We start from the raw sequence: 21964 nt of genomic DNA, 5'->3' as shown, positions 1-21964 counted from the left end.
CTTAGGATATCACTGATAAATGTAATGTACTTAGAATATTTTTAATAAACGTAATGTTAATAAAACAAATATTTTCAGTAAATGTAATGTTAACAAAAATATTTCCAGTAAATGTTATGTAAATAAGAATATTTCTAATAAAGACAATGTTAATACGGATATTTGTAATAAATGTAATGTTAATACGAATGTTTCAAGTAAATGTAATGTTTATACGAATATTTCCAGTAAATGTAATATAAATCAGAATATATCTATTTAGTGTAATGTTCAGGGGCGGATCCAGGATCTTAGAAAGGGGGGCGAAGTTTTGAAAGATGCACTTTTCAAACAGTTACTGGCGTGGGGCATATATATTTTGTAGTTGCTGTAAAGTGTAATGGTTGGATATTTTCGATGCTGTATTCTCTCTATTAATTGTCTATCATAAAATGATAGTATGGATCCAAAACTATGAACTGATAAATTTGATGTAGGACTTGTCAATAGAAAATAGACATGGAAAATTCTCGCTGTTTTGTTGCAAGTTAAGTTATCATATTAACTTCACAGATTTCTTGTTGTAAACCAGATATACGCCGGGGTATTCAATGAAATTTACAATACGGCCGTCACAAGTTAAAAAAGACAAACAAGCAATTTCTTATCCAAATGTTTCGTTGATATGTTTCACCCAACAAAATTAAGGGAAGTGAGGGGTTCCAAATCAACCAAAGGTCAAGAATGAGTCTGAAATGACAACCAATTAATGAATGACGGTCGACAAATGGAGACATATAGGCCACACCCATCAGGCAGGTTGCCGTCTGGTCTTGAAAAAAGTATTTAATATAGCAGTTCGGCGAAACAAACATTCCGTTCATACATGCAAACTCCAGCCACCAAAAAAAATGCCCGTTTTTATTCATCATGTTCATTTAACGCTAAATAATTCTGTTGGAAAATTTTGTTTCTAATAGCAAAAACAGTGGACATGATTATTTTTGTCAATCCAGATACAGCCAGAATTTTTGTTTAAGGCAAAAATCAGAGTTATTTTTTTCTCACAGATATCTCAGACTGTCTCCTCAAATCAAATGGTTTGTACCTTAGACTTTAAATATATTTAGAGCTTATACTGACTGGGGATCATTATTCAGCTATGTTATTTTAAAATTGACTGGGGCATTTGGTGTTAAACATGTTTTCGTAGGTAAATATTATTACCGTGGAACTTTTATTCATGTGAGTGTAATAGTCAGTGTAGTCTATAGATTAGTTGGTGGAGTAGTGAAATAGAAGTTAATACGTTCTTGCTCAATCCTGTGTGGCTTTGAAGGTGTCATGATTGCCATCCTCAGCCTAAGCAATGTGTTACTGTAATTTGAATTTCAAAATGACTAAGCGACGTTTTTTTCGACGCACTGTTCAACTCCACCCAAGGACGTATGTTAGTTATACGTCCTTGACTCCACCATTGAGAATTACATGACTTTGACAATCAGTAAATTCCAGCGAAAAATATCTTTATAAGTTAAAAATTGTCGCATAAAAATTAAATACTACAGTACACGGGAAATGGCAAAGTTCACAAAGTCTAGTCTGATTAATCATTTTACCAAAAAAAAAACACAAAAAAACGAACAAAAGGGGGGCGTACGCCCTCTACGCCCCCTCTGGATTCGCCACTGATGTTATTACGATTATGTGCAGTAAAGTTAATGTCAATGTGAATATTTCTAATAAATGTACAATGTAATGTTAATATAAATATTTTTTATATAACTGCAATGTTAATTGGATATCTCTACTTAATGTAATGTTTACATGAATTATCACGAACAAGAATGTGTCCATAGTACACGGATGCCCCACTCGCACTATCATTTTCTATGTTCAGTGGACTGTGAAAATTGGGGTTAAACCTTTGATTTGGAATTAAAATTAGAAAAATCATATCATAGGGAACATGTGTACTAAGTTTCAAGTTGATGTAACTTTAACTTCATCAAAAACTACCTTGACCAAAAACTTTAACCTGAACTTCGGACTATCATTTTCTATGTTCAGTGGACCACGAAATTGGGGTCAAAACTATAATTTGGCATTAAAATTAGAAAGATCATATCATGGGGAACATGTGTACTAAGTTTCAAGTTGATTGGACTTCAACTTCTTCAAAAACTACCTTGACCAAAAACTTTAACCTGAAGCGAACGGACGCACAGACGGACGGACGAACGAACGAACGGAGGCACAGACCAGAAAACATAATGCCCCTCTACTATCGTAGGTGGGGCATAAAAATGTAATGTTAATATGAATATTTCTCATAAATGTAATGTTAATTATTTCTACTATAATTATGCACTGTAAACACTTGAGGAACGAGGTGTATCGTTTTGTAAAAGTAATTTACGACTCTTGCGTACTTCCGTTACTGTTAGTACTTCATGCACGTGTTGTGATAGCGTGGCGTCATCAGAAATTAGCACCCCATCATTTGTGGTAACTTCAACAGGTGGCTGTATTTTAAGAGCAGTTGCAGCTGAGGGAAGAGAAAATAACCATGTTAAGGGAGTCTTCTCAGTTTCAAAGTAATTAACTTATCAAAACACTAGTTTATATAGATAGGGGATTAACAAAGGAGTCCAAAGAGCAAAAAAAGAATATAGGTCACCGTGCTTGTTTTCGAGATATTAGCCATTGAAATTTTGGCGGGAAAATATTCCCTCTTGACTTTTCATAGCTAAAATCATTGACAAGTTGAAGTTCTCAAAAACTGTTAAAAAGTAATTAAAATTTTATAAGACTTTTACAGATGGCTTATCATTATAATACATGTAAAAGATTTACATAAAGAAAAATGGGGGTCACAAGGCATTCAAATGGATAAAACCAGAGGATTCTGAAAATCTGACAAAAAATCTAAAACATGACAAGCCAGCTTCCTTAAATGAAAATAAATAATTAACGAATTTTAGGTATTAAACAGAATCGAATAAATTGGGTTTACAGAACACATAGTTATGGTAAAAAACAAGACGCAGAATAACAGACAAAAAATATTCAAAAAAATAAATTATGGTAAAAAAAATATTAAATAGAGAAACACGACATTAAATAAGACAGAAATAAAGGACCCTATATATACTGGTATCAAAATCATTTTAATACGACAAGTCAAATTTTTTTTGAGCTCAGGATACAAATATTGAAAAATAGGTTCGTTGATTGCTTCAAGGTAGAGACGGACGGGTATCACATGACCTACTAGCACGTTTATTTAGCGTAATTAAAATCGGTTCCGATTCTTTTTTTACGCAATTGGTAGACAAGGTAAACAACAAAAATGGCAGACGACTGCGACCGCCTTCGTGTTCGCGGTCGGTTTATAAAGAAAGATAGATTTAATGTACAGAGGCAAAAATTGTATGCGCATACAAAATGTATTTTCTGACCTTGATGAAAAATTAAATTGGTATTATAAAATGAGGATATGTTGGATAAGGGTAGTAATTTTGCCTATTTGATATAGGCTCTATTTACACCACAGACTGGTTGCCAGGGTATTTAAAACATGCAGTTGTTAATTATCATGAGTGCTTTGAAATTTAACATCCGTGATCTTGTTTTTTTTATTTTTTAAACGATTTATGAGGTTTGAACATCGGAAGTCGATAGATGCCTATATTTACATCCACGGACGATGTTTTTTCTTGTTGTATGACGTAAAATACTAATCGAGTACCACTAATACTGTTAACCAACTTATTTTGACTGCTCATGTCGGGGCTTTTTATAGCCGATTATACTGTATTTTTCCGGCGAATTTTTTTCGTTGACAATAGTCTTACCTGCAAAATGGAGTCCAACAACATTACTGGCAAATATTTCTTTCCTTTTTCGTCCATCGAGAGACCGTACAACAAACATATGCCTTCAAAAGGAATAAAATACAATTCTGACCGTTCTGCGCAGTATCATTAATTAATTGTCAATCAGCAGTAAATTTTGTTGATCGGATCTCGAATACCCATACGTTAGTTTTTATGCTGTGTTTCTCATGATATTGTCAGTTATTCTTCGATTCTTCATTTATCACTGTTTGCTCACTTACAGCTTATGAATACATTGAACTTTTCCTTGCCTTTTTATGAGATTTTGAGATTATTGCCTTTGGCTATTTAAAAGACATAACTGTCAAGATTTTTCAGTTCAAGATCTATTGGGTTGAAATTATGCTTTTTTAAATGAGTTGTTCATTGTTATGTGCCGTACAGTGACCTACAGTTGCGTTCATTTACGCCATTATGGAATTTTGAATAAACATCTCCTTAGTTTTATACCTATACCTTTCTTGATTTGCCGAATAATGCGAGCTATGTGGAAAATCGCCATCTTCGGGTACTGTCCACGTGCATCCATTTTTCACCGCCATCAGACGACTTCCGGTAAACGCCATAAGATCACGATCAGATTCAAGGTAAGTGCCGTCATTTTCAAGACAGATGTAGTATGGTTTATACCCAAGCATGTGTAATGCTGTGAAGAAACAAAGGTGATTAAATAAGCCAACAGGGGATGGCCGATGGTGATATTGAAAATAATAATATTTTTTGGAAGGAGGTAATATTTTATAGAGATTTATTGATAGATGTAAATAAACTCATCATATATACCAGGATTGAAATTAAGTAATGGACCAGACACGTGTTTCATCTACAAAAGACTCATCGGTAACGCTCGAATGAAAAAAAGTTAAAAAGGTCAAATGAATTAGAACTACGAAGGTTTGCGTGCTTGGTTTTGTTGAAAGAACTTTAAGTACATGAAAATATTTAAATTCATTCAAAAATATTTTTTAATGAGAAACCGCTCAACGGCGGTAACAATGCATTTACTTTATGAACATTGACACTTGTATTTCGAGTTGATGGTTGTTCTTAAAATAAGAAAGTGCTATCATATATATGGGTAAATAGTAGACTTTCGAGCATAAATTTATTTTGACATATTTAGAGACAGATCTTAAAAAACACCATTTACCTTGTTCACACAAATCTTCCAATGAGAAACACAAAATCATAACAGATTTCTGTCTATCATGACTAAACACGTGGAAGGCTGCACTGAAAGAAAGAATTTTCAATTGTATATTAAACTTGGTGTATCTAATACTATTTGTTTTTATAATATAAGAAGTTTCGTTGTTGCATTCTAACAATTAAAGAATAAATGTTTGTCTGATAATGTATACTATCACCCGTTTAATCGCCGATTCAGAAATAATGCATGCTCGGTAATATTTTGCAAAGCGTACACCAAGCAGTTGATTGGTTAAAACGATCTAAAATATGAAAATTCAACCAATAGCGTGGCATGATAATGATAAAAAATTAAATAAGCCCCTTTATCTACTATCATATCTACAGTAAAACTGTTTAGTGTTTATGGGAAACTGTTTAGTGTTTATGGGGAAATTTGGTTGGCTATATATGGTATCACTGAGGCTTGCCTGGAGTGCCCCCCCCCCCCTTTTTCCTGGATCCGCCACTGAAGTCTATGGTTCTAACTCTACTGAAAATAAGGACTTGTCAAAGACCATACACAACTAAACATTTTAAATTTAACTATATAGGTTCACATATAACTTCGAAATGTGTTTGTCTTTAATTAACCTAATTTTAGGAAACGGTATCTCTGATTCACAAATCACTCCGGTTGGAAAACTGGATTTTTTATCCCTCACTACTTATGACGTCGTCCAATGAAATTAGTGTATTTTGGACATAATCCTACCTTTGAGAAGAGTTATATTGACGCCATCTTGAATTCTTCCACTGTTCATTCTTTGCTAAGACCATCAAAGTTTTGTCTTTACATCTTTTTAATGATTCGTCATTTTCTATTTCAGTGCTATCTTCTTCCAAAACTAATCGGCCATTGATATTGAATTCAAGACTAACTGAAATGTAAGGTGAACCATATATAATAGTTGCGTATCGTATTGACTTATTCGATTTGCTGTTATAATCAATTTGTTTTCTACTATTTTATCATTTGCCAATTCTTTTTATATTTTTGTGAAAAAAATCGTTTCAAATTGCTGTTTATATATTCCTTGATATATGTCTTATTAACCGCATTTGAAAATATTATTGAAAGTTTAATAAGAGATCCGCACGTGTCTTACTTTTTGCATTTATAGTTTCAGAATCTAAAAGATTGTTGGTAATTTCGTTGTTTGTACCACAAAAGGAAAATTGCTTTATGTCATTAGTGTTATTGGTTGAATTCGATGACGAATGACGTTGTGGGTCAATCACAACATTTTGATGTACGCTTGTGGTAATATTATCCAGATTCATTAGATTCTGAGGAGTCGAATTAATTCTAAGCTTAAAACTGGTTACTAAAACTAGCTCCGCTTTATGTCTGCAAGTGTTTGATTTCCAGTTCAACAACCATCACAGACTTGTGTAATAAGGATATGATTGGGAATTACCACAGACTAAATGTTATAGAATTGGAGAGGAGTCGAAATGCAAGATACTAAATTGTGCATCTTTTATTAACATGGTGCCACAAGTATCGGTAACCCGTTTTCGCAGACCCCCATTTCCTCCGTTTGTGGTGGGGTTCGTGTTGCTAAGTTTTTTATGTTGTGTTTTATGTTCTATTGTTTGTCTTTTGTCTTTTTTCTGTTTTGGTCATGGGGTTTTCGGTTTATTTTTCGACACATGAGTTTGAATGTCTCTCTGGTATCTTTCGACGGCCTCTTTTAATGAGTATTTGTTTTAAATTATTTAATACAATACCTGAGTTTCTAAGTGATTTATAACTTTCTGTTACCATAACTATTCTCTTTTCTCGATCAGCACTCCATACTTTGACACAACTGCAATTTCAAACATTTAATAGCTTTGCTATTCAAGTTTCCCCACAGAAAACTATATTTCAAGTATTAAGAATTAGATGAGATGTAAAGATTACCCAAAATAACGGTATTTGTTTAAAACGTGTAATTACTATATTCTACCCTTTTTTGTGTACATACAGTTTTCAGGAGTTGCAAAACAGTGAAAACTATAGATGACTCATTATAAAAGGAAGAACCTGGATGAAAAACTTGACCAGTGTCAATGAAGTGTGAAATATAGGGAGCATTAATAGCCTAGACTATTAGTCAATTGATATCCAAGATCATCTTTGGTGTACTATAGTTAATTCTAATTTCTAAAACCACTGAACCATGATATATAGAATGAAATTCAAAACAGTGTAGCTGTGGCCATTGATTGACACATTAAATTCATCCATTGACTGGGACAATTTACGTGAACGTTTGTCTGTAACAACCACTGTTCACGACGTACCTACGATAGACATTGAAACTGTGGGGTCACCAAAGGTTTCTTAACGCCTCTAATTATAAAATAATTCGAAAAAATTAATCAGGAATAACCTTTATGTTTTGATTTATATAATAAATATAAATTAAAACATCGTGTTATTTCTGATTAATTTTTCGAATTACTTTATTTATGTGTTGAGAACCTTTGGTGACCCCATAGTTTAAGTGTCTTTAAAAAGTACTACTAAAGTGAGCAGTGGTCGTTACATACAAACTTCACCTAAATTTTCCCAGTCAATTGATGAATTTAATGTGTCAATCAATAGCCACAGCTACACTGTTTTGAATTTCATTCTATATTTGTTGTGAACTTCTTCAGTTTGTATTAATCATTATTTTTTTTTTATTGGTCACATGAGAAAATCAAACAAGGAGCAGACGACTTTACATTTTCGAAAAAAACCTGTGAAGTTTTAAAATTGTAAATTGTAAATTGTAAAACAAAAATATCAAATTCAAGAATTTAAACATAACTTTTGAATATAAATAGTAAACTTACAACAAAGATTTCAGCAAATCAGGGTTTGCCTTAACTACGCCGTCTATGTCCTTTCTGTAAAAAATACAAAATATATTTATAATTAAATGTCAATTTTAATATTCAGTATTCAACTTTAAACGAAATGATAAACAGGTCAATGTTCAAACAAAATGCAGTAAAATGGTGGCAGGTACTGATAATATAATTAGAACAGCCAAAATGGTGTATTGAAAGTATTGAAATTCGTTTCGTGAGCAAAAGAAGAAACGGGTTGATAGATTGAGAATAACTGAGAAACAGAGAGATGAAACAATGCAATTACATGGAAATCAATGAACTATTTCACTCTGAGATAGTTCTGGGACTTTTTTTGGAAAAATTGATGAATTAAATATTTTAAAACGTAAAAAATGTAAAATACTGCAAAAATAAAATTTTGTGAACTGACTGAAAAATAAACCTAGATATTCATATCAACCAACTCTATAACCTATTTTTGATATGACCAAATCTCACCCATGTTTTTTCCTTGTCCATATGCAAACTGCTAGGAAGATGACCAGTACCAGAATGGCACCAGCAACACATCCGGTACCGATGAGGTAAACCTTCCAACTTGTATAAGTAGGCTTTTCTTTAAGAAAAATATACAAGAAAAATAAATTATAATTTGTAACAGGTGGAAAATCTAAGTGTTAAGATCAGGTTCCTTAAACCGGTTATCTAGGTACCGGTGTTAAGCAGATTCTGTGTATGGTAGCGACATATATAGTAGTTGATTGTAAACTAGTTCAAATGTTTCGCAAAAATACTTAATATCTTCAATCATGCAAATCAATGCTATATTTTTACTGTTTGTACCATGAAACTGGTGTCTTTTGCATACACACTTCTAAGTTGCTGCTTGAACCAGATGAAAAGCGTGTCAAACTAAAGACTGTAAATATTGTATTTATTGCGTCTCCTAACGCGATGGATAGGAGCAAGAAAAAAGCAGCAGTCAGTCAATCAATATAATTACCTTTGCAAGTAGGATAGGCTGCCTTCTTCAGTTTGTGTTTGGATATCGACCATCCACCATGTTTGCAGTAAAGTTTTTTGGGTCCTTTAAACTCATACTTTGGGAGTCTACAGGAAAGTTCAACCGTTGAGTTGATAGTCCGTTTGTTAGTAGACACCTAAAAACAAAACAAATGTCAATGTTTATTTCTTATTGATATGTATGAGTTTGTATCATATAAGAAGAATATTGTGATTGACAATGAAACAACTTTTCACAGGAGACAAAATGAAGAAGTTAACAATTGCATAGATAACCAAACAGCCTTCAGCCATGTAAGAGACAAATACGCAAAGCAAGCTATAAAAAGTCTTGAAATAACAAATGGAAAACAATTCAAACGAGGAGACTAACGGCAAATTCATAAAATAACGACTGAAACTTACAAATTTTGGACGAGCGTGTCTTGTACTTTCGTTCTCATGTGCCTGTTGTTCATAGCTGTTCGAGTTTAACCGAACTCTATTTCACGTTGAATACTTAAATAGGACTTAATCCAATTATGGACATAGGGATTATGATGGGTAAAGAACAACAAAAAAACTCGTCCGAATTCAATTTTTAACTATATCAAAACTCCTATCCGCCTTATTCTGATCACAAGTAATTTATGGTTCATTTAAAAATTTTAAAGTTGAGGTTCTGAAATAAACGTAGTAGTTGCTAACTTTTGCGCTCACTTGGGTTAATATTTGTTTCATTAGCAATAATACCATATCTCATTGAGGTTTTTTTTATATATAAAAGCAGAACGTTTTATACTTGCCTGTATGTTTTCAATCTTGCCTGGTAAGTCAGCGCATTGTTCTAAACATTTAGGAATTTCTTGACTCCAACTACCATTTGGAAAACATCGTGCTTTTTTTGGTCCTTGTAATAAAAAATCGTTTCGACAGAAAAACGTGACGTCATGCGTGTCTTTCCCTGCAAATATGGCTACGACGTCCAATGCATAGTTTTCTATTGATTCAATTTTAGTATGATCAATTGACTTTCTTCTATTAAGAAAGTCTCCACATGCTGAAATTTTAAAAGTTAAGTAATGCCAGATAGCGCAGAAAGAATAATATATTTAAATCGTGTTTCTTGTTGTCAGTAACTAAATAACATATGTTCAATCGCAAAATTTGAAAAGTAAAAACAAGCAGATATGTTTGTATTGCCAAATGAGACAACAAAATGGGTCGTAACCAACTTCCAATGATTCTGTAATGATGAGTACCCGAATTACATCTATGCTTAAGTTCACATCCATAAGAATCGAACTACAGATGTTTTGTTTTATTTCCTCAAATATTTAGAGTAATTTGACATTAGTCCATGCTTGAGATTCCTTTTTTTTTATACTTGTAACATATGGGCTGTGTCGGATATAAACCGACCTTAAGCATATGTTGATAGATCATATATAATGACAAATCATAAAAATGCAAATTGTATTGTCTCAAAGAAAAGTTCCACAGCTATTTTTGTTGAATAGGTGCAATTTGGGAACTCGATTCAATTTGTGTACTGTGTGTCAAGAATAAAATTCAAAATAAAAGAAAACTGAAATTTTGGACGGGAGATCTGAATTACTTTGGTACCAGGCATAGGATTTTTTAATTATTATCTAGTTCAACAAATTTAAATCTAGGCTTAATCTTAATACACAAAATACACCAGTGACGTTAAAACATTTATATCTATAATGTATCTTACGTCTAGCATTTTTGACCATTATATACAATCTTTTAGTAATAACTGAGGATGTTGTATTATATAAACACTTATATAACCCATAAAAAATTTTGAAAAAAATTTTTTTTTTAAAAAAATGGTGTACTGTGACATTTTATAACCTAGATGGTACGATAGTCGGGAGCATATTCATGGTTCTATTATGTAGTTTTGAATGTAGTTTCGTATATGAAACCGAAGATTTGGTTTTATCAGTTTTGATATTTTGCGTTCTTCATTAATATTGTGGTATATTAATGTCATAGAAGATCACGGTTATATCTGTTTTCCGTGGTCACAATTTGGTCTTCCTTTTTTATTAGCTCACCTGGCCTAAAAGGCCATGTGAGCTTTTCTCATCACTTGGCGTCCGTCGTCGTCGTCGTCGTCGTCGTTAACAATTTTTCAAACATCTTCTCCTCTGAAACTACTGAATGGATTTGAATGAAACTTTACATGATTGTTCCTTAGATTATCCTGCACAAAGTGTGTGCTTCGATTTTTGATCCGTCAAAAAACATGGCCGCCGTTACTTAAAATAGAACATAGGGGTCAAATGCAGTTTTTGGCTTATATCTCAAAAACGAAAGCATTTACAGCAAATCTGATACGGGTTAAAAATGTTCATTAGGTCAAGATCTATCAGCCCTGAAATTTTCAGATGAATCAAACAAACCATTGTTGGGTTGCTGCCACTTAATTGGTAATTTTAAGGAAATTTTGCAGTTTTTTGGTCATTATCTTGAATATTATTATAGATAAAGATAAACTGTAAACAGCAAAAATGATCAGCAAAGAAAGATCTACAAATAAGTTAATATGACCAAAATTGTCAATTGACCCCTTAAGGGGTTATTGTCCTTTAATGACAATTTTTCACAATTTGTTCATCATATTTGCTAACTTTAAAAAATCTTCTCCTCTAAAACTACTAAACCAAATTCAACCAAACCTCAACTGAATGATCAGTAGGGTGTATAAAATAAAGTTTGTGCTTTATTTTTTATTTCGTCAAAAAACATGGCCATCATGGCTAAAAATAGAACACAGGGTAAAATGCAGTTTTTGGCTTATATCTCAAAAACTCCAGCATTTAGAGCAAATAAGACAAGAAGTTAAAGTATTTATTAGGACAAGGTCTACCTGTCCTGAAATTTTCAGCCGAATTGGGTAACTGGTTTTTCAGGTATAATGCCCCTGAATTGATGATTTTAAAGAAATTTTGCAGTTTTTGGTTATTATCTTGAATATTATTATAGATACAGATAAACTGTTAATAGCAAAAATGTTAAGCAAAGTAAGATCTACAAATAAGTCAATTTGACCAAAATTGTCAATTGACCCCTTAAGGAGTTATTGCCCTTTAAAGACTTTTTTCACAATTTGTTCATCATGTTGACTTACTTTAAAAAATCTTCTCCTTTGAAACTGCTGTATCAATTTCAGCCAAACTTAGGCTAAATGAGTTTCAGAGTATCTAGTATAAATTTTATATTTCATTTCCTTGTATGTCAGAAACATAGCTCCTATGGCTAAAATAGAACATAGGAGAAAATGATTTTTTTTTTTTGCTTTTGAAGAAAATAGGACGATTCAAAGAACATTTAAATAAATTGAAAAGCCAAAATAATCATTGATGAGAGATTTAACAAAAAAAATTAAGGTGAGCGATTCAGGCTCTTGAGAGCCTCTTGTTTATCTATTCAACGCACCGTGACGACTTGGAAACAATTTTTCTTATGAGTAAAACCCTAACGGAAGTTCCACTTGTATAATGACAGGAATTCGTCGTTTCAGAATCTAATGTATTCTAGGTTGTGATTTCAAAAGTTTATACCAAAACCTTCTTTGATTTGCTAACAGCGTCCTAAAGTTGAAATAAATGAAATTTTACTTGTTCTCTAATTTGGAAAAATATGCCAGGAATTTTTACTATTGCTTTATATTTCGATTTGATTCTTTAAGTTATTCTAAACCTACACTCTTGTTGTGAAGTGACACCAAAACAGACAAACAGGATCAAAACGAGTGCTGCTCTACTGAGTACTGAAAAGATGATCATGCTATGTTTTGCAGACCGTTTTCTGGTACAATAATTGATTCTGAAATTGAAATGATAAAACTTAACTATTTTTTTAAAATAAGAAGATGTGATATGGTTATCACTGAGACAACTATCAACCAATTACCAACATGCCGTAGAAGTAAGTAAGTAAGTATGTGCATAGGTCATCGTAAGGCCTTCAAAACTGCATGGTTTTCCATGATTGAAACTAAAACTAAAACCGTAACAAAGGAACAAAGGGACTTCTTGTTTTGTAATTTGAAGCATAAACAGGCAGTGTTGTACATACTTTTAATTGTTTGTTTTATAAGCGGGTCAAGATGGTACTCCATAAACAAACTTATAAATCTTACGAAATAAAACTAAATCAATGAAGTTTAATTGAACTCATGTGTCTTTCTGGAGCACCTGAGATCAACCCTCAGTTTCTTGTAGAGTTCATGTTTCTCAGCCTTTTGTTTTCTATGATGTGTTTTGTATGATCTTGTTTGTCGATTGATCTTATTCTTTTTGGCCATAGCGTTGTTGGTTTGTTTTCGACTTTAGAGTTTGAGTCTCCCTCTGGTATCTTCCCTCTCTATGATGTAAACTGTTTTATTAAGGAAGCTGGCTTGTCATGTTTTGGATTTTTTCTCAGATTTTCGGAATCCTCTGGTTTTATCCATTTGAATGCCTTGAAAAAATTTGGCCGGTGACCCCCATTTTTCTTTTTGAAAATCTTTTACATGTATAATAATAAGCCATCTGTAAAAGTCTTATAAAATTTTAATTACTTTTTAACAGTTTTTGAGAACATAGACTTGTCAATGATAAAGCTATCAAAAGTCAAGAGAGAGTATTTTCCCGCCAAAATTTTAATGGCTTATATCTCGAAAACAATTACGGTGACCTATATATTTTTTTGGCTCTTTTGATTCCTTTTTTAATTCAATATCAATATAAACTAGTGTTTTGAAAAGTTAATTACTTTGAAACTGAGAAGCGAACTCCCTTAAGTATTTAAAGCTCTTTAAAAGACGAGAATTGAGGTTTAAAATATTTTGAGCCTACCTCGTATTGTGATTGTAAACAGGTTTCAACTTCCGCTTAGATAAAATACTATCAAAAGTTTATACAGATTAGACTGTGTGGAATGATAACAAGTATGCATTGTTTTAATACTTGACAAATTAGTTTAGCTTTATTATTTGCTGGACACCGTAAGAAAAATGTGTATATAAAGATTGACAGAAGACAGCTATCTTCACATATGTATCCATTATTTTGAATTGACACCGTAAGAAAAAGGTGTATGTAAAGCATGAATGATAGCTATCTTCACATATGTATCCATTATTTTAAAAGTGGTGTTAACACCAAAAATTCATTCAATCTGTCATCTTAAAACATGCTGCGAAACAAAATTTTCAACAAACTAAAAACAGGAGTATACTCATATTACATGCTAAAAAACGGCATATGATCATCGTGAAATTTAAAAGATTCTGTGTCATTTTTATGGCAAAGTAATGGTGTTATTTCATTTTACAATCTCTTTAAAAGACACAGGCTTGTGAAACCAATATTCTGCACACGCACTTGGGCAAAATCGATGACCTCCAATGGTGTCCTCATTTCTTTATTCTTTGTTTGTAAACCGTTATTCTATATTCTTGTTTTGTCCATTATCAGTTATTCTTTATTTGTTATACTATTTTGTAAACCCAATTTAGAGCCCCATAAACACCTTTTCTATATTTGTTTCAGTGTTTTACATATTTTCAATGTTCCAGTGACATAAAATGATTTTTTTCCCAAATAAAGCTTATTAAAATCGATTAAAAAAAATGCTATAGAATAATCGGGTGCTAAAAAGTAATTTCGAGATTGATTGGCAAAACAAAACGAATAAAGAAAAATGCCTAGAAAAATTGACGGATGCAGAAATCAAGACCCTGTTCAGATCCTCATTTGAATTGTATGCTCTCGTTGGCGGATCCAGGGGGGGTCGGGGTTGGAAGCCCCCTTTATTTGGACGATCAATGCATTTGAATGGGAGCATATAGTTGTAACACAACCCCCTCCCCTTTTTAAAATGGCTGGATCGCCCCTGGCTCTTCAACCGTTTGTACTTTTTTGGCTTTATAACTAGTTACATCTGAGCGTCACTGATGAGTCTTATAAAGACGACACGCGCGTCTGGCGTATTAAATTATATTACTGGTACCTTTGGAAACTATTTACACTACTGGGTCGATGCCGATGCTGGTGGAAGTTTTGTCCCCGAGGGTATCACCAGCCCCGTAGTCAGCACTTCGGTGTTGACATGAATATAGATCATATGGTCATATTAGTAAATTTTCACATGCACATTGTGATTTGATTGAAATAGAAGATGAATAAATTTATGAAACCCACATCTTGTCATCCTGTATAGAAAATATAGAATTAAAAAAATAGCATAATTTTAGACACCTGGCTAAGAGTTTTATTTTATATCTTTAGATCCCAGAAATACATTATAATTTTATTTTAGATTAAAAAAAAAGGATCAGCGTTTTATGTTATTGCTCCGTTATTTAAAATTTCTTAACAATTCGAAAAGTTAACTGTAAATTCACAAACTGTGACTTTTATGTATTAACATAGATTTGTTAAAATTAGCATTTGTCATTTTATTTTCATCGCGCAAAAATAAAATGAATATTTGTTGTACTTTCAAAATTTTGAAATTGAGTTATCCCTCTTTGCGTATTCTATCACAATAACTGTCTACTTGGAAATCTTTCTTAATTTTTAAAACTGAACTGGATGGTCAACCGATAACACGCGACTATATATACAGAGGTCAATTACAAAATCCCGAGACACTAATATCAGTATTAGACAAAAAAAATCCCACGACACTACAACGTTCATTATCACTGGACTAGTATATATTTGTTTAGGGGCCAGCTGAGGGACGCCTCCGGGTGCGGGAATTTCTCGCTAAATTGAAGACCTGTTGGTGACCACCTGCTGTTGTTTTTTATTTGGTCGGGTTGTTGTCTCTTTGACACATTCCCCATTTCCATTCTCAATTTTAATATCAGTATTAGACAAAGCAGAGGCGGATTTAGAGCCCCCTTTTTTTGGAAATTTTTTGGTGATTTATATATAGGGAATTACTGAAGCATGACCTGAGCGGCCCCCCCCCCCCTTTTTAGGCAGTCAGTGGGCCCCATGCACTTATGTAAATGTCTAAACCCGTCACTGCAAATGAAGTTGATTTGCATCAATGTACTCATCATATGGTAAAATTGTTCTGCGCTGAATAATTTTAAGCTTCAATTTTCAGCATTTGAATATTGTCCGTCAATTGTATCTCCTGTCTTTGACTTAGAGAGTTATACCTTAGTTTCTTCATTGGAAAGGCAGGTTAATGATCAAAGACTGTAACGTGTTGATTTGGTTTAACAGTTAACCATCCGAATATTTGACTAGTTGGATGACATAATGCATGTAGGAGACTGATGAAAACATTCATAGAAAATAAAAAGATATGGTATGAGTGCCAATGAGAAAACTCTCCATCCAAGTCACAATTGGTAAAAAGTAAACCATTATATTAGGTCAAAGTATGGCCCTCAACACCGGAGCCTTGACTCTGCTTACCCTTTCGGAGCACCTGAGATCACCCCAAGTTTTGGTGGGGTTCGTGTTGCTAAGTCTTTAGTTGTCTATTTTGTGTCTTGTGTACTATATTGTTTTGTCTTTTTTTCCCTCTTTTTTTATACATGGCGTTGTCAGTTTATTTTCCATCTATGAGTTTGCATGTCCCTCTGGTATCTTTCGCCCCTCTTTCACATAAATTCCGGCTACGTCATCTGGTGGTGTGAATTTTTCTATGCATTAAAACGTGACCGAATGCATGGTTCTCAAAAGAATGAAATGATACAAAAGCTGTTAACTGATAGAAAAATATCAACACAGAAAGTTAATTCGTATATCAGTTGTACTTTCAAGTGAGTTTCGTGCAGCAACGTTATGAACGACGCACAAGAAAATTCATGTTTTATGCAATTTCAAAAATAACATTGAAACTTAATTTCCATTTGCCACAAAGAAAAAGTAGAAAACTTTAAAGAACCGTTTTAAAATTATTTATTAATTAATCGATATTACAAATTAATTATAGATGATGTTCAAACAACAGTTTAAACATAAAGTATGTTATTCAGGCAAAAAGAGTGATTTTGGGGACAAATAAAATTGTGAAAGGAAATGGGGAATGTGTCAAAGCGACAACAATCCGACCATAGAGCAGACAACAGCCGAAGGCCACCAGTGGGTCTTCAATGTAGCGAGAATTCCCGCACCCGTAGGTGTCCTTCAGCTGGCCCCTAAAAATATGTATACTAATACAGTGATAATGGACGTCATACTTAACTCCGAATTATACACAAGGAACTAAAATTAAAAATCATACAAGACTAACAAAGGCCAGAGGCTCCTGACTTGGGACAGGCGCAAAATTGCGGCTAGTATTGAGAATTGAAATGATGAATGTGTCAAAGAGACAACCCGATAAATCGATGATAAAAATGAAAAAAAAAAACAAAGGCAAGCAACACTATCCAAAACACACAACATGGGAAACTAAAAAGAGGGACGAAAGATACCATTGGGACAGTCAAACTCATAAATCGAAAATAAACTGACAACGCCATGGCTAAAAATGAATAAGACAAACAATAGAACAAATGACACAACATATAAAACTAAAGAATACGATCGTTCATGTTGATTTCAGGTGCTCCGGAAGGGTAAGCAGATCCTGCTCCACATGTGGCACCCGTCGTGTTGCTAATTTTATAACAAGTCCGGTAAATAGTCTTATTCGGTAGGTCACATTCATGAAAGGGAAGGGGATTGTAGTTACGACGTAAGGAACATATCCGATATCATCTGTGAAACGGTTATTCCATAACGGTCAACCAACTCGTGATCCACCATTTGGAACTCTTGGTTTAATAGCTTCCTTGTGAGCAGCAACAAGTAAAAACTGACCAACACGGACCCAACCAAAACTGGGCGTGCTCTTTACTGATCCTTTATTTATGAAATATTTAGACATCACCAAATTCGTAAAAAAAAATGGAATACAATACACAGAAAAAACTGAAGATGAGGCAATGCAAACTAGTCAAAAAAACTGAAGTGATGTAACGTCATCTAGAAGATTAAGCAGTTCCTGATCTACATGTGGCAACCGTCGTGTTTGCCAATTAAAAATACAGTGATAAGTTTCACTCGGTAAAATCACAAAAGAAGAGGAGTCGGGATTGTAGTTAAGATAATTGGAATATATCCCTACAACCATGTGGTGATATGAATGTGTCAAAACAGTCAAACAAAAAATAATGGTGTCCGCAAAATGTTTGAATGTTGCTAGAAACGAAGTTGGAACTGAAATCATATCTTAGGTTGTGAATATGAGTTCTCAACCGATCATCATTATCAATTTCTATAGATGTAAGTCAAGATATAGGAACCAGGCTTATCTGATTATGTGTTTATCCTTTAAGGTGGTTCCTAACACTACAGGGAGATAACTCTGTAAAATCAGCAGAACGCTTTAATGACGTTGTGTTCATAAGGGAATATTAAGCTTCTCAATGATCAAAATAAGTGTTTGGCAAACTGCTATATAACCAGTGTAATTTTTCTGATTAAACGGTTGGTTCAAATTTTTTGAAACTTTAATATTTTTGTCAAAGGGTCAAAGTAAATACTTGGTCAAAATTTTAAGAAAATTAAACGAGCCAAATTAATTTTAGTTAAAGTGTTAGGTACCACCTTAATTCAGTCGCCGAGATAGATGGACTCAACAGAGCAGAGTAAATAAACATTTTTTCAGTGCAATAGTGAAACGTGTGGTTAAAGGATAACTTCCGCTCCTTCTCTTCTTGGTCCTCCTTCAATGAATTCTGTATCATGAGAATAAAGGAACAAATGGGTAGGCGAAGGGGGCACATCTGGTTTCCATAGGAGTGTCATCTGGATTTTGAAAAAAAAACACATCCTCCAAACGTACAACAAATACTAGTGCAAATATACACATCTAGCATCTTGACGGTGTAACTTTAAATTAACCTTTTGTTTGAATCAGACAAAACTGGTTAGTTTACGAAGCATGATGTGTCCCTAGCCTAAAACAATGCATTACCTATGTATGTTATTCTATTTTAGGAAACAAAAGTTAAGTAATTATCTTAATCTATGGTTACCATATCTATATAAATAGGGTGCAAACATTAATCCATCATTCTGCCTCTGATGAAGGTCCTTTTCGGACCGAAACCGGTCAGGCTATAAAACATCACCAGGCGCTGTTAATTATGTGTATTGGTATATATACTATATTTTTATACTTATTGTAAGTACTCTATCAGATCACTGTTTTTTCTAGTATTCATGCACATTTGCCCTACTCAAACTTGGAATTCAACCAATCAAATACTGGATTTGATTTTCGAGCACACATTTTTTACTCAGAGTTCTACATGAGTACAGTTTTTCTGTAACTTCTTCATTCTCTTTTTGTTACTTGTTTGCCTTATTTTCTAAAAAGTTTGTCCAGTATTCTCTATTCTTCATGTAAACTCCCTAAAGACCCCAAAAATGAAGACTATTTAAAGGGGACAGAAATTTTCCGTGAAAAAAGCAAACGTGACCCTTTGAAGAGTTGTAACAAGGTTTCCATGTAGTGCGTGGTAATCTCCCTACATGAGGCATCGGATTTAACGTCCCAATTCCTAGTGGAGTCTTTGGATGTTTACATCCAACGCAGTCAAACGATCTTTGTCAAACATGGCAATGCGATATCAACACAAACATGCCGATGCGATATCAATGAGACCATGACACTGTGATATCAATAGGAACATTGCAATGTGATATCAATATAAATTTGGAAATGCGATATCAATAAGAACATGGCAATGCGATATCAATACGAAGATGGTGTGAGTGCCATTAAGACATCTGAGGTCAGTGGGGCGCCCACATCGCTAAAACCGTAAAGATGGCTAATTCCACTCTATGCTTCTTGCGACGAAACCTCCACCACTGTCCAAATGATTGCAGGAAACAGGCGTATATAGGACTTATCCGATCACTTTTAGAATACGCGTCCATAGTTTGGTACCCTTACTTAATCAAGGATATAAAAAGTACTCGAAGGAGTTCAGAGACAAGCAGTGCGTTTCATCGGTGGGAATTATACAAACAGCGAGGAAGGAAGTATACGGCGACTAATGAATGAACTAAAACTTCTAACACTGGAAAACAGACGTCGTCACGGTAGACTCACTTTTTTTACAAGGTGGCCGGAGAGTTGGTACCAGCTATACTAGTCTACAAGGCTCAGTATCAGTCAAAGAGAGATCAAAACGACAATTAAATCAAAACAATTTAGTGACTTTAAAACAACCAACACTGTAATCGAATTTGCTTAAAAAGACAGCCGGTGCTTCAAAATTCCACCTGCAAAAACGATCAATACTAACAGTCATTCTTTATAAAAACAATACCCGATTGGATAGACTACCAGACAATCTCGTGTGTGCTAAGTCAATTGAGAGCCTGAAGACTTCGGTTGCTCTCACAACGTTGTACTAGTAATTTTCCGGCGCCTCTCTCCCGTTGCCATTGGTGCCATATACTGGCCCTGCAACGTATTCATATAGATTTAGCTCCAAGTTGCAATGTATAAAACTTAACAATTATAGGTCTAAGTACGACCGACTGTGCAAGGGCCAGTCAAAAAACTTCCATCATCATCAAAGTATACGACCTTCAACGCGGAGCTTTGACTCAAACCTAACTGAGTGACACAGCGACGGATCAAGAAATTAGCATAAGGGGTCCGTTGACTGGTCAAGAGGGGGTCAGCTGAGGCTCAAGTCATGCTTCAGTGATATCCTTAATAATCAACAAAATTGTTCACACACTCGGGGTATTTTAAAATCCACCTATGGTATTGTAAATTGTCGGTTCTTGTATGGTATTATCTGCATTAAGGTACTATGACATTTATACACTAGCTTGTTCGATTGCTCTTGCCTATGAATGGGAATTTAGCAATAGGGGCATTACTATGTCTCAGAGCTAAACTTAACTGAACTGCTTTGATAATATTTTGACAGCATTGTCTGATGTTGTATACATATAGTTATTTTACAAATATTTCAACTTAGTTTATAAATAATGAAATTACATGAAATATTTACTTATTTCTATTATCTAGTTTCATGATACTATATAAACTTGGAGAATAAAAGAATAATCAATCGTCAAAAATTTTCGACTAGACCATCGCAGTATACACCACATCCGATTGCTTAATTCTGTTTTTTTTTTTTTTTTTTATTTGTGCTTAAAACTTTAAATGAAGGTGTTGTCTTTGAATTATGTTTCATGCTTTTTAACTTTTAAGTTTTTTTTCCTTTTTTTTAAAGTTGGTAAGTTTTCTATAAATTATTATCAATAAAAAAATGACTGGTAAAATAGTATATATATTGAGAATTATTATATATAATAACATATTAATATTCAGTATTAAAACATTCTAAAGATGAAAGAAAGACTAAAATATTAAATTGAAAGGGTAACAAATATACCCAAACACTCTTACATTGTATTTCCGTGTATATATAAACTCAATCCCTTTTAATCTGCTTAAACAAGATTAACGAAGATTTTCACACCTTCGATGTGATCATCAATTCGTTTCCGAAACTATTTCATTCAAGCGTGCACGTTGACCCCATTCATAACGATCGGTAGAGAGGTAATCTACATGGGGTAATAAGTGTGCCATCGGAAAACAATAAAATAGAGCTGTAAATTTGGTGAAAAGAGATGACTTTTCGGTAAGATGATTAACATAATGGATTTTATTTATCGTAGTTTTACAAAACAAAAATGTTAACATAGTTTAAAATATAATTATTTGATAAAAATTTCCTTTTGGAACCTTGTTGTATATTGCAACTTGGATGAAAACATTGGTCACTTCACGACTCTCTTTAATTTTAGTCCGCGATCCAAAAATGTTTCTCCTTCCTGTGAAAACATGACATTAATATATCAACATTATTGTATTCAAAATGTAAAAAACTGAAGAGTTTATATTTTATTTCAATCAATGCAGTCGCTTGATTTCAACCCAATAATCAAATAAATGGTAAACAAAGCGATTTCAAATGTCAGCCGCTCCGC

At 33.5% G+C, this 21964-nt stretch overlaps 1 protein-coding gene across 1 annotated transcript; it reads right to left on the bottom strand.

The window, feature by feature from the left end:
• Positions 1-22: 22 nt before the first annotated feature.
• Positions 23-13810, bottom strand: LOC143051654 (uncharacterized). The gene is made up of 12 exons (XM_076224551.1): positions 13772-13810; positions 12637-12758; positions 9704-9957; positions 8899-9055; positions 8394-8511; positions 7896-7949; positions 6801-6880; positions 5782-5947; positions 5029-5111; positions 4335-4524; positions 3837-3919; positions 23-2527 (listed from the first exon to the last, which is right to left on the bottom strand). Exons 2-12 carry the CDS (start codon positions 12716-12718, stop codon positions 2343-2345), a joined length of 1452 nt encoding a protein of 483 aa, XP_076080666.1. The 5' UTR covers positions 12719-12758; positions 13772-13810; the 3' UTR covers positions 23-2342.
• Positions 13811-21964: the final 8154 nt, after the last annotated feature.

The sequence above is a fragment of the Mytilus galloprovincialis genome, chromosome 11 (genome assembly GCF_965363235.1).
Source record: "Mytilus galloprovincialis chromosome 11, xbMytGall1.hap1.1, whole genome shotgun sequence".
Lineage (NCBI taxonomy): Eukaryota > Metazoa > Mollusca > Bivalvia > Mytilida > Mytilidae > Mytilus > Mytilus galloprovincialis.
The sequence above is the reverse complement of the archived record's forward strand: the minus strand, read 5'-3'. Positions and strand labels throughout refer to the sequence as shown.

What these genes read in the sequence shown, in the direction of transcription:
- LOC143051654 (XM_076224551.1), bottom strand. Translation starts at nt 12,718, where the DNA reads ATGATCATCTTTTCAGTACTCAGTAGAGCAGCACTCGTTTTGATCCTG. An exon ending in GCAAGATTGAAAACATACAG is followed by an intron (nt 9,056 to 9,703) that starts GCAAGTATAAAA and finishes TTTTGTTTTTAG; the next exon opens with GTGTCTACTAACAAACGGAC. An exon ending in TGTTGGACTCCATTTTGCAG is followed by an intron (nt 2,528 to 3,836) that starts GTAAGACTATTG and finishes CTCTTCCCTCAG; the next exon opens with CTGCAACTGCTCTTAAAATA.